The 15,801-nt window shown below is 43.1% G+C and overlaps 1 protein-coding gene across 5 annotated transcripts in view; it reads right to left on the reverse strand.

The window, feature by feature from the left end:
• cemip (cell migration inducing hyaluronidase 1) overlaps positions 1–15,801 on the reverse strand; it is a 222,443-nt gene that overhangs the window by 100,948 nt on the left and 105,694 nt on the right. For all 5 annotated transcript variants that reach the window (XM_086222956.1, XM_086222957.1, XM_086222959.1 and 2 more), the window contains 2 exons: positions 5,005–5,155; positions 4,135–4,326 (listed from right to left, as the gene is read on the reverse strand). In XM_086222956.1, coding sequence (XP_086079082.1) covers positions 4,135–4,326; positions 5,005–5,155 — 343 coding nt within the window. The remainder of the gene's footprint in view (positions 1–4,134; positions 4,327–5,004; positions 5,156–15,801) is intronic.

Here is a 15,801-nt window from a genome sequence, read left to right on the forward strand (position 1 = left end):
GGGAAGAGACTGATGGACAGACGGGGACGTGAGCAGGTGGAGCTATGGGTGGTAGCTTGAGCCTCTTCAGGTCTGCAGCGTCCTCCAGCAGCACCCGGGATCTGGGATGAGGGGAGCCCGAAAGCTCCGGAGAAGAAGACGAGTTAGTCATACGTATGAGTATGATTTATGTATGACACATATAAGAGGAAAGAGAGGGAAGAGAGGAGTAAAGAGAAGCCCAGTGCACCATGGGAGATCCCCCAGCAGCCTAAGCCTGGAGCAGCATATCTAAGTGCCAGCCTAAGCACCCCTAACTATAAGCCTGATCAAAAAGGAAGGTCTTAAGTCTGCTCTTAAAGGTCAAGTGGGTGTCTGCATCCTGGACCGAAACTGGGAGACGGTTCCACAGGAGGGGAGCCTGATAGCTGAAGGCTCTGGCTCCCATTCTACTTTTAGAAACTCTAGGAACCAGCAGTAACCCCGCATCCTGGGAGCGAAGGGTTCTAGCTGGGTAATAGGGAACTATGAGCTCTGTCAAATATGTAGGTGCCTGATGGTTGAGGACTTTGTATGTTAGAAGAAGAATTTTGAATTCTATTCTAAATTTGACAGGGAGCCATGCAGAGAAACCAGTACAGGAGAGACATGGTCTCTTCTACTAGTTCTCGTCAACACGCGGGCAGCAGCATTTTAGACCAGCTGGAGAGTCTTTAGGGACCTACTGGTACAGCCTGATAGGAGGGAATTGCAGTAATCCAGCCTGGAAGTGACAAAGGCATGGACTAGTTTTTCTGCATCCTTTTGAGACAGGATGTGTCTGATCTTAGCAATGTTTCATAAATGAAAGAAAGCAGTCCTAGAAATTTGCTTAATGTGGGCATTAAAGGACAGATCCTGATCAAAAAGAACTCCTAGGTTCCTTACGGTCGTGCTGGGGGCCAAGGTAATGCCTTCCAGGGTACGTATCTCATTAGATAGGGTGTCTCTAAGGTGTGTTGTGCCCAGGCCAATGTCTTCAGTTTCATCAGAGTTTAATAAAAGGAAATTATGGGTCATCCAAGGTTTATCTCCTTTAGACAGGCCTCCAGTTTAGTCAGCTGATTTATTTCATGTGGCTGCTTTGATAAGTACAGCTGTGTGTCGTCAGCATAGCAGTGAAAAATTAATTGAGTGTTTCCTAATAACGTGACCAAGAGGAAGCAGAGAAAGGGTGAAGAGGATTGGTCCAAGCACAGAGCCTTGTGGAACACCAGAAGTAACTGCTGTGGTTTCTGAGGGTTTATCATTAGTGAGTACAAACTGAGATCAACCTAGTAAATAAGACCTGAACCAGTTAAGTGCAGTTCCTTTAATGCCAATGACATGTTCCAGTCTCTGCAGAAGGATACGGTGGTCAATGGTATCAAAAGCTGCAATACGATCTAATAAGACCAGCACAGAGACCAGTCCCTCATGTGATGCCAGTAGGAGGTCATTGGTAACTTTGACTAGTACTGTTTCTGTGCTATGATGAATCCTGAACCCTGACTGGAAATCCACTAATAAGCTGTAGCTGTGGAGAAAGTCACAGAGCTGTTTAGCAACTGCTTTCTCCAGAATTTTGGAGAGAAAAGGAAGATTGATATCGGTCTGTAGTTGGCCAAAACTTCTGGATCCAGGGTTGCTTTTTTGAGAAGGGGTCTAATTACTGCCACTTTAAAGGACTCTGGGACGTAACCAGATAACAACGACACATTGATCATATCTAAGAGGGAGGTGCTAACGAGGGGTAGAGAATCCTTAAGTAGCTTGGTTTGGATGGGGTCTAGAAGACAAGTGAATGGTTTAGAGGAGGAAATGATTGAACTCAGCTCATCAAGGCTAACGGTAGAAAAACTGTCGAAGTGTATGTCTGGTTCAACAGCTGCCTCTAAGGCTTCTGAGTTTATAGGTGCCATGTTGTCAGCTGATGGCAGGAGGAGGTGAATTTTCTCTCTAATAAGGACAATTTTGTCATTAAAGAAGTCCATGAAGTCTTTGCTGCCCAGGGAAACCGGAATGCTAGGTTCAGTAGAGCTGTGGCTCTCTGTCAGTCTGGCTACAGTACTGAAGAGGAACCTGGGGTTGTTCTTGTGTTCCTCTATTAGTGTCGAGTAGTAGGCTGCTCTCGCTATACGAAGGGCTTTCTTATAACTCTTAAGGCTGTCTTGCCAGATGATGTGAGACTCCTCCAGTTTGGAAGAGTGCCATATTCTCTCTAACTTCTGGGTTTTTTGTTTAAGCTGTCTGGTTTCTTAATTGTACCAAGGTGCTTGTTTCCTTGGATTTATAGATTTTTTTCTTAATGGGGAATTGAGTCCAAAGTTGTTCCTAAGGTGCCTGTTGCAAAATGTTCAGTTTGGGAGGAAGAAAGGTTGATAACAGTTTCCTCTGTAACAATGGGGCATGAATCTAGCTACAGCCTGATCAGACAAACATTTGGAAACCAGTTTTCCTGAGTGGAGTGTAGTCGATTCGTGCAAATTCAAAAGTGATTAATTGATGGTCTTATAAAAGTGCGTTCTGTGGAAATACAACTAGATGTTCAACTTCAATTCCATATGTTAGGACGAGGTTGAGGGTGTGGTTGTGGCGGTGAGTCGGTTTATGAACACACTGATGGAAACTAAAAGAGAGAGAAATGCAGCACCCAGACTGTCGTCATCAACATCCACATGAATATTGAAGTCACCTACAATAATGACTTTATCGGATTTGAGAACTAAACTGGATATAAACTCTGAGAATTCAGATAAGAATTCAGAGTAAGGACCAGGAGGGCGGTACACAATAATAAATAAGAGCGGCTGTATTGTTTTCTAGGCTGGATGAGACAAACTGAGAATCAGGCTTGCAAATGAATTGAAACTTATTTTGGGTTTGGGATTTATTACTAAACTTTTGTCAAAAATGGCAGCATCTCACCAGAACTTCAAGCCTCTCTGGACAAATGATGTGTCTATCTTAATAATTTTTTCCAAGTGAATGGTGACGAATAGGACAATACACCTGCATTTATTTGTTCACTGTCTTTTGATTATTGCTGCATATTCATCATTGGCTGGATCAAAGGGCAAGCTGTTTAAATGGGTTTGACACTGAGTTTCTAACTGATGATATGTTGCAATATTTGTGAGAAAAGAAAAGTTTGCGCCATTGGTCAGTAGTTAAGTATGCCGTTCATTGGCTGCTGTACGTTGAAAATGAATCAGGGTGAAGATGCCTATACTGTTCACTGCTTTCAAGGCCGTGTATCAGAAACACAGATCACACAAAGCAATTTGGCAGTAACACTTTGAAACATTTGGTGTAGTTGTGCAGCATTCTGACTGTTCAATAAGGCAGCCAAGTGACAAACAATCTCATTATACGGTTTGTGATGAAAAACTGGTCGTGCAATAAAATAAAAGTTAGAAAAAAAATACCAGATGTTCAGATATAATTTTCATGTCTGCAGACATCTTTTTTATCAGAGGTATTGTTTATCTGCAAAGAACCATATCACCGTAATTCTTTTAGGCAGGAATATTAATCCATAACACTGATGAAATTCCCATTTTTGGGAGCAAACTCATTATCGTCATTAAATTCATATTATCAATATGCTGATACTTTTACCATCACTAATGTTGTCAATAAAACAGTATGACTTGTCAGAAATACTTACAAAAAAAAACCTTTCCAACAAGCTTTCTTGCTCCTGCAAGGTGCTGCAGTTCTCAACAGTCAGGTAAAACATAACCACAAAACCGACTTGTAGCTGTCTACCACAGCAGTGAAGGAGTAGTTTTGCATGTTACCATTTAAATGAGTAGTTCAATGAATAAGATATAGGGATGCGACAGTATTGTCTGTTTTGAGGTATCCAAAAAACAAAAGTGTGGTGATATCATTGTGGATGTATGACAATTTCTAACAATAGGTTAAAATGGGGAAAAAAGGGTTGTTTTTCCTCCAGCAGTGGAGCTGAGGGGAGAGAGGACGGAACTGCAGTTATGGCCAAACCTTGCATGCTTATCATTCGTGCCCTCTGCTCTTAGTAGCACAGAGATAATGGTGCTAAACTTTTTTGTGAACCATTCAATTCAGTGTTTTTTCCTTTGCTCATCAGTAATGATAAAGGTGTTACCTCACCTTGGACTTTGACCTGGTGGGGTGTGCAGGTAGTGCATGGAAGAAGAGTAAACTCCTCAGTCTGGTGCATGGAATAGTCAGTACTAGCCACCACCACTCGATCCCCAGGACCCCAGCCCTTTGGTTCTTGGGCAAGTTCTAGGATGGTGCTGGTGGACAAGAGCTTAATGGAAACTGAAGCCTTTGGATGGACTGGAGAGAGAGAGTTAAAGTTAGAGCTTTCAGTAGTTCCCTGCTGATGGATAAACAGAGGCATTAATGGTGGAGGCAGGTTACCCTAATAGGAAAAATTATACATAGACTGCATTTGTGCCTTTCTAGTCTACTGACCACTTTTTCACACATTTAAATTCATACAGTGTTAGCAGATTGACTAACATGATGTTAAATGAATCAGGAGCAATTGGAGCCTGAATAAATTGCTCAAGGATACTTTGACTTGGTCTCAAACCAGAGATTGAACAAGTAACCCTTTGATTTCTAGATGACCACTACACCACCTGTGTTATGCAATTCCAATACAGTCATTCCTGCTTTAATCACTACATACATGCACACATATAGACAGCATTTCAAAGCTATCCAGAATCTTGGTGATCATTTCAGTCCGTCATTCTGTTATCTCAGTTATCCGACTGTAACCTCAGGCATTCTCACTGTAATTTCAGACCCTACATCCTCAGAGCCCTGCAGACTCTCAGAGGCCAAAGAATTAAAAATTGGCACTGCACATCCTCAGGACTCCAACAATACATATGCCATGTTGACAAACCGATAAACTGTTGCTGAATTGATTCTGAGTTTTTCATACATGGAGACAGACAAAGTTTATTGCATTTAAGGTAGATCCTCTGCACACAAACAACTTACTGAGTTTTCCACACAGAAAACGGACTCTGTAGTTGTTACAGACACCAAGAGGTCCTTGGTCCTTGTTGAGGCAAACAAAACCATAGTTCTTGTCATTTTTGTGGATAACATCTCCTGTTTGGTTTGATGGTACACCATCAAGGGTTTCAGCCTGGACAGATAGATCACAAGAAAGGAAACGGAGAAAAAGAGAGGAGTGGTAATATTAATTCCTAATAGAGTGAATTTTTGAGTGGTTTCTGAAATTTGTGACAAAGAGGGCCATTATGTTCTTGTAAGGGGTTCCCTTGAGCAGAAAAAAGTCATACTAGTTGATATGTACATCCCACTGGGTCAGGATAATTCTTTTATCATGGAAATCTTTGGCTTGATTGCTTCTGAGGCCTCAGGAATTTTTTGTGGAGGAGACTGGAATATCCAGCGACAACCTAAATTTGACTCATCCAATAAATTAAAGATACTTACTCCTAATAGCAAAATAATAATAAAAAAAAAGAAGATGATGGAGTTGGGTCGGATTGATGTTTGGAAAGAGCTCCACCCAACATATAGGCAATTCACCTTTTGTTCTGCGAGTCATGGAGTTCCCTGTAGAATTGGCCTTTTCTTTTCTTTTTTTTACCTATAGCTCAGACAGACACGGATTCAAAGATTGCAGGATAGGGGTCAGAGATATCTTGGATCACTCTGCCATTTACTTAAGTCTGAACTTAGATAATGAGAAGGAAAATATGCTCTGGTGACTAAATACAAGTGGCGGGATGAATGCCGTCTCTGGTTCCCTAAAAATTCCCAGCTCTGTTCTCCGCAACGTGATGGTAGAGAGTCCAGCAAGCATAAAGTGCATCCAAGGGGCCAGAGCGGGCGATGTTGAGGCAAATCTAAAGCTGCTGGCAAAACGTAAGGTTAAATACAGTAAGATTGTAATACATGACGGCGCTAATGACATCCGGCTTCGCCAGTCGGAATTAACTAAAGTTAACATGGCTTCGGTGTGCAACTATGCGAAAACAACGTCGGACTCCGTAGTTTTCTCTGGCCCGCTGCCCAATTTAGTGAGTGACGACATGTTTAGCCGCATGCGTTCATTCCATCGCTGGATGTCTAGGTGGTGCTGAGATAACAATGTGGAGACAATTGGAGCTCCTTCTGGGGAAAGCCTGGTCTGATTCAGAGAGATTGGATCCATCCTACTTTGGATGGTGCATCTCTCTTATCTAGGAACATAGGCTAATTTATTAGCAATACTAATCCCTGACAAGCACCCAGAGTTCAGACCACTTGTAGTAGCACAATGTATGGCCATATATCCAAAATTTATGATTCTCTGTGTTAGGCTGAAGAACACTCAGGGAAAGGTCAGGTTTTGGCAAACACCAAGGAATATTACAACATCATCATCTCCCTGTTTGGAGTTGTTATTGAGAAGACATCGATGTCCCGGGAATTACCCCCATGTTTGGATTTGTTATTGAGATGATGTTAATATCACCAAGAGGAGTGTAAGGTTCCGAGAAGTTCTTTGCATTAAAACAATGTCAGTAGCCAAGACACGCACATGCACACACACGAACACGCACACACACACACACACACACACACACATCAGTCCCGGACAGTCCAGCTCTCTAGAGTTGGAAAAGCATCTTGGAATGTACTGGTCGGAATGACCCAGACACACACTCACACATTTACACGCATATCCAAACCACACACACACACACACACACACACACACACACACACACACACACACACACACACACACACACACACACACACATCTGTAATCAAAATACACGCCTCTTTGACAATAAAGATAGGTTGATGAGATGTGAGGGGGGGACTTTCCTCAACATAGGCAACTTCTGTTTCTCTGTGTTGTAGAACTTGTGAGACTTTGAGAATAAAACCGTCAGCTGTACTCTATCTCTTTCTCTGGTCTATTCTTACATTTTTGTCACTTGGAGACCGGTTGAGATTCCGATCGAATCCTCTATATAAATTGGCGTTGTTGGCATCTTCTGAGAGGAAAGCAACGGTCAACAGGTGGCTCGGAGGAGCATTCTTCCTGCGCAGGGTGATGAGGGGCACCAAAAAGGTAAGGTTTTAAATTCCTTACACAAATTCGAACAAATTTCCTTTTTATTAATTGTATTTGTAGTCAAACGACCTCACCGAGCGTAATTTAGAATTACTCCAAAGAGCCACCCAGAGACCCAACCCTCAGACAAAAAGAACCTGAAAGTTTAGACCAAGAGATAGAAGAAGCCAACTTTCTGTGCACAGAATAGCTGCTGAAATAATACTAATTCGAGGTAAATTTGCATTCCGGGTTACTTATGTTGAATAATCTACATAAATAATTTGTGAATTGGCAACCATATTTAAAAGCCCCTGATAAAAAAGGAGCTAGGGTGAGCGGAGATCGGACTGCTCTGCAGTCTGGAGTCTCTTAAGTCTTGAGTTTTATTTTGTTTCAGGACAGCTTGAGAAGCTGAGGTTTTATTTTGGTTCAAGACAGCTTGAGAAGCTGAGGTTTTATTTTGTTTTATGACAGCTTGAGAAGCTGAGGTTTTATTTTGTTTTATGACAGCTTGAGAAGCTGAGGTTTATTTTGTTTCAGGACAGCTTGAGAAGCTGAGGTTTTATTTTGGTTCAAGACAGCTTGAGGAGCTGAGGTTTTATTTTGTTTTATGACAGCTTGAGAAGCTGAGGTTTATTTTGTTTCAGGACAGCTTGAGAAGCTGAGGTTTTATTTTGGTTCAAGACAGCTTGAGGAGCTGAGGTTTTATTTTGTTTTATGACAGCTTGAGAAGCTGAGGTTTATTTTGTTTTATGACGGCTTGAGAAGCTGAGGTTTATTTTGTTTCAAGACAGCTTGAGAAGCTGAGGTTTATTTTGTTTTATGACAGCTTGAGAAGCTGAGGTTTATTTTGTTTCAAGACAGCTTGAGAAGCTGAGGTTTATTTTGTTTCAAGACAGCTTGAGAAGCTGAGGTTTTATTTTGTTTTATGACAGCTTGAGAAGCTGAGGTTTTATTTTGTTTCAAGACAGCTTGAGAAGCTGAGGTTTTATTTTGTTTTAAAACAGCTAGTTGAGAGCTGAAGTTTTATTTTGAAACAGCTAGTTGAGAGCTGAATTTTTATTTTGAAACAGATAGTGAGAGCTGAGTTTTGTTTTGTAACAGCTACACAGAGCTGAGAGTTTTGTTTTAAGAAGCGGCCAAGAGGGCTGGGGTTTTTTTGTTGTCTCAAGAATAAGCCAAAGAGGCTGAGGAAGAGAAAACTGCGCAGAGTTGTAAACAGAACTCCTTGTACAATTTCAGAGTAACGGACAGAGGCGGAAAAAGAACATCTTCTGCTTTCTTAAAAAAATTTAGTTAAGGCGCACCATTTAATTATCATCGTACTCCAATATTCTGCCTACTTACCATAATACTTAAAATATAAATTAATTGACGTAATATAATAAACCAGCTGGTACAAATAGTACAAATAACATAAGCAAGCATAAGACAAATAAAACTGCAGAGTAAATAGGAAAGATAAGTGTCTAATCCGGAAACAACAATTGAAAACCTGTACAGGAACCCAAATTGAACAAACTAAAACCATATAGAACTATGATCAAGTTAAAACAGTGTTGTGTGTATTTGTTAATGTGCTATGTGGGGTCTTGCCTGATTGTTTGTATGCAGTGTTGGGCATATCTGTGGTAGATTGTAACTACCTTTTGTTATTTTGAGTGTAAGTGAAATAGAGACACAGAGAGAGTCTGTGCCTCGAGAGAGTAAGTCTCTGGGCAGAAGGCCAGGAGCACATAGCTGGGCTGGTCAACCTTAGAAAGTTAGGTGAGTAGTGAAATCTGGTTGTTTGTGTGTGTAAGAGGAGTGGAGACCAGAAGAGTGTATAAAAGTGGTGGTTGAGCTGGTTGTCGGGGTAGCAGCGAGATGAAAGTGCGGGAAGAGGTGTTGTGAACCATAGTGATGTGTGTGTGACGCCTGAACTTCTCTGAGCTGTACAGAGATAAGTATATGGCAGAGAAGTGGTCTTGCCGGCAGTCAATAGCAGTCTGACCAGATGCAAAGCTCGCTGGGTGCTGTGGGAAGAGCCAAAGACAGAAAAAATCTTTCTAAAAATAGTTAGGTGCAGTGGTCCGTGGTAGTCCCGCCCAGCCTCTCCTTTTGAGAGAGCAAGCAAAAGCCAGAGAAGTGTACTTTTGTTTTTTCAGAGATTTAAAATTAAAGGCACCTAGTGCAATCAACACATAGTGATATTTTGAGAATAAAATTACATAAGTAAATAGATTATTCAAACACATAACAAATAAACTCCAACAGAAGCAATGTTTCCAACACCAGTAGAACAGGTGGGGAACAAAAACCCTGATTTGGTAAAAGACATTCAGAAAATTTCGGGAAAGTGGGAGAAATGAAACCAAGGGTTAAGAATATGCTTGGCCAGAGGGAGGCACGTTCGATGTGGCGGTTTGTGAAACTATGGAGACCAGACTGAAGGACTACAAACCTAAAGATAAATCAAAGAAACGTCAGGAAAAGAGAGACTTAGAACTAAAAATTTTGAAGCTGTTCCAAACTGAAGCTTAACAGTGTTGTGCCAACTCAACCAGACCAAGAGATTAATTCAGAGATGTGACAATTAGTCCAGCTGGAGAAGGCTTTCAGCCTGTGAGGCCTAACACCCCTTTACAAAGCCTGAATTCAAGTGACCACATGCTTTTGAACAAAGGATCGTAAAAGAGGTGTGATGACTCTGGCCACTGGCCCCCCTCTGAGAACCTGTCAAAATGCTATTGGCTGAGAGCCAGTATCATCCCACAGGAAGTGACATCATCAGCCTCCACATATAAACTTCAGCGCGAAGAAGATTCTCTCTCTGTGTGATTTTCTTCTCTCGGTGGTTTTCCTCTCTTGAGTGGTTTGCAACGTCTTCAGAAGATTCAACCCTCCGGTTCTCCACCTCAGACCTCGAGTGCAGTGCAGCGATGACAGAGACTCCACAAGGACAACTCTCTCCCTCCTGTCACAGCGTCCAGAGAAGCCACCGTCGAGCCACGCAATCCGCGTGAACTGGTCCCTGGTGAAAGAAAGCTCAACAGCTTCTTCATCCTTCCCACCAGTAACTCCAGCAGACCCTGCAGGCTGCCCCGCCGCCGCTCTGCTGCCCTCCGAGTCGAGCCGAACCGCGCTCCGGAACACGGAAACCGAATACCTTACCGCTCCACTGGCTCAACTAAGGATTCCTTTAACTAGGCATTTTCTGGGCAGAGAAATAGCTTAGTGATTTGTATAATGTCTGTGAATGCTCTGTTTATGTGACGGAAGTCCCGTAATTAGCAGAAATTACATAGCATTATACGTTATTTATTGACGTTAGTTATTAATAACCGTGACATCTCAAGAAGGTGTTACCTGTTATTAATACTGCACAAGTGTGTTAACACACATTTATGGGTTTACCTTTGTCCTTTCTCTCTCTCTCTCTCTCTCTCTCTCTCTCTCTCTCGCTCTCTCTCTCTCGCTAAGCGCTCCGCTTAGTTATTAACATTCAACAAGTCCTACCTCCACGGTGCTAAAAAGCGACTAGCTAGCCTCAGCTAACTAGCCTAGCTGGTAGCCCTGCTGCAACGCTAACTGGTTGCTAGGCAACCAAACTCCCCCCTCCCCTTCCTCACTCCCTCACTCACACGTTTACACACACATACACACACACATATTATCACTTGTGTCTTTTGGTTAGATAACCGTTATACCAACGTGTTGCTGATTGATGGATGCACTGTGTTAATAAATATATTTTTATTATAAGAGAGAAGTTGTAGTGTCTTTTGTGTACCAACTTGTGGTCACGTGTCTAAGCAACAGCCAGTGCTCTGATCTCCTCCTTCAACATCAGAGCTGTCCCTAGGTAGTTAATGTTACAGAATATTGACTGTTTAGTAGATTAACTCTGTTAGAGACTGATAACTGTTAGTTTCCCTGAACTCATCAGGGTGGTGCCCCGAATAATTAATATTTAATATTAATTAGTAATTTATTTAATAATCAATCATTATATTCATAATGATTGATTATCATTATTTTTGACCAATTCGCTCTTCAGCACACAACAGTGGGCACAGACACTTGGAGCAGCAGCAATGGAAAACATGTTGAAGAACAATGATTTTGAGTGGATGGTCAATCCTATGGCTGATGGGACCGAGTTTGATACTTATGGTGGAAAGCTGTGGACAATGTTGCGGAAGGAATACCCAACACGGATTGACCCCAGGGCATTGCGGGGGGAACCACTCAAAGAGACTGATAACCCAGCCACTTGTATAAACGATCATCTGAAAAGGTGGAGGCAGGAGACTGAGGAGGACATTGAGCGGAGCCCGTTGTTAATGCTCGTATTCAGAAACTCAATCACTGAAGCACTCCCCCTCCCTATCCAAACCAAATTAAAGGGGAAAGCGGGATTAACCACCATGCCACCTAGACAATTTTGTGAAATTGTGATCCACGCAGTGGAAAAGTACAGCAGAAACGAGCAGAAAAAGAGAGAACAGGACAGAGACGTCCAGAGGAAACTGGCCACAGAGCATCAGTCTGTCCACGAGTAGGCCCCGGACGAGTAAAAGGGGGGATCTGGAGCCGGTCGGGAAGGGGAATGGGTCCAGCCACTTCTGGGGCAGGGCCGAAATATGGCCACCAGGGTGCTCAGAGAATCCTATGGGGGAGGGTCAATTGCTAATAGTCACCAAGCAGCTCATAAAGAACCGATGCTGCAGGTTCAATTTGAGAACAGGCTAACTCAAATGTTAATTGATACTGGAGCTACTTATACTTGTGTGAGTACCGAATATGCCATACACTTCCCCATGTCAGGCAAATTTGTTGAGACAGCAGGATTTTTGGGATTACAGCAGCTAACTCTAACAACAGCTCCAGTTTGCTTGGTCACGGAGGGAGGAGAGGTATAAGTTCTAATCTTGAAAGTCCTGAATCCTGAAAATTTGTGGTCACTCAAGCCAGATGTTGCAGTACACCTCACTGCGAACATATCCTGGTGTAACATCAAAAAAATAAAAAACACTGTGCCATGACCAATCCAGTGGACACTGTCCTATTGGAAGGTGAAGGTGAGCCACACGAGTGCATTGCGGAAACGATGAAGTACACTAAGTTAAGACCAGATTTAGAGTCAGCTCTGTTCTCTTATGCAGAAATGACGTTTTTGGTTGATGGTTCATGTTTCAGAGACCACTTGGGAAATCTTGCCAGCTATGCGGTGGTGAGGCAGGATGCAGATACCTTTGTGACACAAAAGGCAGAAAGTTGTGTCAGCCATGTTCAGCCCAACTGGCTGAGTTGAAGGCCCTAACAGAGGCATGTCGACTGGCAGCTGGGAAGGTAGCAAATGTCTATACAGATTCTGCTTATTTTCTTGTCTGTAGCAACATCTACTGCACGTCTGTCCGTCCTGGGTGAGGGATCCCTCCTCTGTTGCTCACCCTGAGGTTTCTCAGATTTTTCCCTGTTAAAAGGGGTTTTCTATGGAGTTTTTCCTCAGTCGATGTGAGGGTCTAAGGGCAGAGGATGTTGTTATGATGCCATGTGAAGCCCTTTGAGACAAACTGTTTGTGAAAATGGGCTATACAAATAAAATTGCCTTGCCTTGCCTTGCCTTGCTTATGCTCATGGTGTCTGTCATTTGTTTGGAGCCTGGTGGAGACAGAGAGGTTTCGGGAGGTCAGACGGTGCTCCCTTACAGCATAAGCAACATAAAGATGAGTTGATTTCAGCAATGGTGCAGCCGAAAGAACTTGCAATTATCAAGTGTCAAGCGCATCGCAAAAGGGAATGATGCAGTGATGAAGGACAACAATGCCGCAGACGAGGTCGCCAAAGCAGCCTCTAAATGCTAAAGAGCAATTTGGGCACCAGTGGTGTCACTGGAACCTATGGTTACACCAGAGGACATTATACTGATACAAAAGGAAGCAGGACAGAGTGAACAGAGTCTGTGGTTAAAGAGAGGAGCAACACAAGATGAGAAGGGTCTTTGGAGGTCCCATGACGGATTGATTGTTGCACCAGTGCCTCTGCGAACCATGTTGACTTCAGAAGCCCACAGTGTTACACTGTGGAAGGGGGAAATGTTGAAAAAGATAGGATAGCAAGGGTACTGGTCTCCGTACATGAAACCAATGGTTGGAAAAGAACTGAATCAATGAAATCATATTTGGCAACGAGAATGCGATGGATGTTCTGCTGACTGATGCCTGGACCTGGACTGAAGGTCAACTGCTGGCAGGAGTCTTATACGACTCAGGGAAAGTTCCGCTCCGACAAACGGAGGACAGGATCCCGCCTGAGGTCGGGAGTGGGTGGCAGACAGCAGACGCTCCATCTATTATTTTTTTAATGAGTAAGAACAGTGTTATGAATTAATCTCTACATGAGTTGTGTAATTCCTGTGTGGTTGCAACCGTGAGTTCCTATGTAATTCTTGTGTAGTCTTGGAAGTGTGTATCATCCTGACAGTTAAGGTATTGTTGAAAGAATCAATGGAACCCTGAAGGCAAAAATCGGTAAGATCTGTGCCAACACAAGCTTAATTGGGGTGATGCTTTGCTACTCGCACTAACGAGCTACCGCATGCAAACTAACAGAAACACACATCTCACGCCACACCAGATGCTTTCAGGCCGTCTTACACCTGGTCCACACCTTGTACGATTGCAAATGGAATTGTCTGACTATATGAAACAACTATCTGCCGTCTATAAGTCCATGTACTTGCAGAAAAAGCAAAGGAGATTAAGGCCGACCAGGTGGTCGGGAGACAGGTGGTGCCAGCCGACCAGGTGTACGTGGAAGTCCATTGGAGAAAGTGGCACAAGCCGAGAAGAGAAGGGCCGTAAGGGCCGTACACCGTGTTGAGGGCAACCCCAACAGCAGTCCAGGTCGAAGGAAGCACAACGTGGTATCATCTGAGCCACTGCGCCAAGGACCAGTAGGGAAAAGGGCAGTATAAAACTGAATAACCATGAGGAGAATGATGTGGTTGTTGCAATCACTAGGAAGTCTGAAGATGAGAGGAACTGCTCCAAGCCTGACTCTGGGGACGAGGCCACCGAGGCATCTGCTGAAGTCACAGCCGCTCCAGAAGACGGCACACATCCATGCTCGGGTTAAGCATGACGCAACAACAAAATTGCCCATTCACACTGTGTTGAAACCCATGCCAGCATTTTCAGAAAATTCATCATGACACTAAACTGTTTAGTCACAGGTTAACCAGCGAGCCAAGAGAGACCTACACCCCATGTGAAAGTGGTAGGAGATATGTCTTAGACGTAATCAAGACTTACAAAGGGGGGAGAACTACGAAGGTAAAGGTGCCCTGGACAGCCTTAGTGGCAGCCAGTCAGAGTGAGTTTGAATCTAGGATAAGAGGAGGACTGGTTCCAGTCGCACAGCTCCCATTGAGTCTAACCATGCCTCCTGGTGTAAATCAGCCTCCAACTAAGAAATCTACAACACCCAATTCTCAAATTAAGACAGCAGCTCCTGCTAAAGTTGTTACTATGGTGGGTATAACAATTTCACCAACCACTGTTAAAATTACTAAGAAAGTGATACAGGCTATTACAATTGGCATGTCCTGGTGGTATCATGGTTTCCAGAGGCAGGAATGACTCTATTGTTTGTGAGCAAGCCTGATCGTTATGAGGATCCTGTTCCTTTACACTAGGCCTGTGAAAATTTAACCATGACCTTTCCTTATGTGTCTCTGTTGAGTGAGCAGACACAGGCCGTCGCGGACAGCTGCTGGATGTGCGGAGACAACATCGTGAGGAACATTTTGCCTCTGCGGTGGAACGGGCTCTGTACGCTGGTGCGCTTGCAGGTGCCAGTAGCTGTCGTATACAAGGGATAGAAGAGGTGCTAGGGGTTGTTAAAGATAATAACGGTTTGCACAAACAGAAGAGGCAAGTGACATCAGAGGAACAAGTTTATCTTAGCGGTATCGGTTTACCTACAGGAATCCCGGAAGAGTTCAAAGCTCAAAATGAGGTAAGAGCGGGGGTGGAATCTATATTACCCTGGAAATAATATCTTACTCTTCATATAAGAAAAAACAGGAGAAAGCTCTCGAAACAGAATTAAATGAAAAAATTAAAGCCTTGGAGACAACTTATGCCGCCTCCCAAGAGGAACCCCTACTGAGAGAATTAAGGGAATTAAAACTAAAACTAAATGATTTACTCGACATCAAAACACAATTTCAGCTGCAGAGACTACGCTTGGAGAACTTTGGACATAACAATAAATCCAGCAGATTTTTAGCGAACCAACTAAAACAGAACAAAGAAAGAGCAACAATATCTTCCATTAAGGACTCCAATGGGGAAACAACCTGTGACCCAGAAGAAATCAATTACATTTTTAGGGAATTCTATAAAAAACTTTACTCACCTGAGATTAACCCATCCAAATCTTGCATTGAAACCTTTCTAAGCACAATTGACTTGCCAAAATTAAATCAAGACCAAATAATGGCTCTGGAGTCACCTATTTCAATCGAGGAACTTCAAGAAGCCCTTAAACATATGCCAAACAAGAAAGCCCCGTGACCGGATGGCTTTCCTGCAGAATTCTACAAAGAGTTCTGGCCTGAGCTTGCACCAATATTTTACAAAATGTTCACTGAAATACAGGAAACCTCGACCATGCCACCCGACATGAACCGTGCAATTATTAGCCTTCTCCTTAAACCGAAC

Source organism: Aulostomus chinensis, chromosome 2 (genome assembly GCF_037954235.1).
Source record: "Aulostomus chinensis isolate RoL2024-O1b breed Wild chromosome 2, RoL_Achi_v1.0, whole genome shotgun sequence".
NCBI lineage: Eukaryota > Metazoa > Chordata > Actinopteri > Syngnathiformes > Aulostomidae > Aulostomus > Aulostomus chinensis.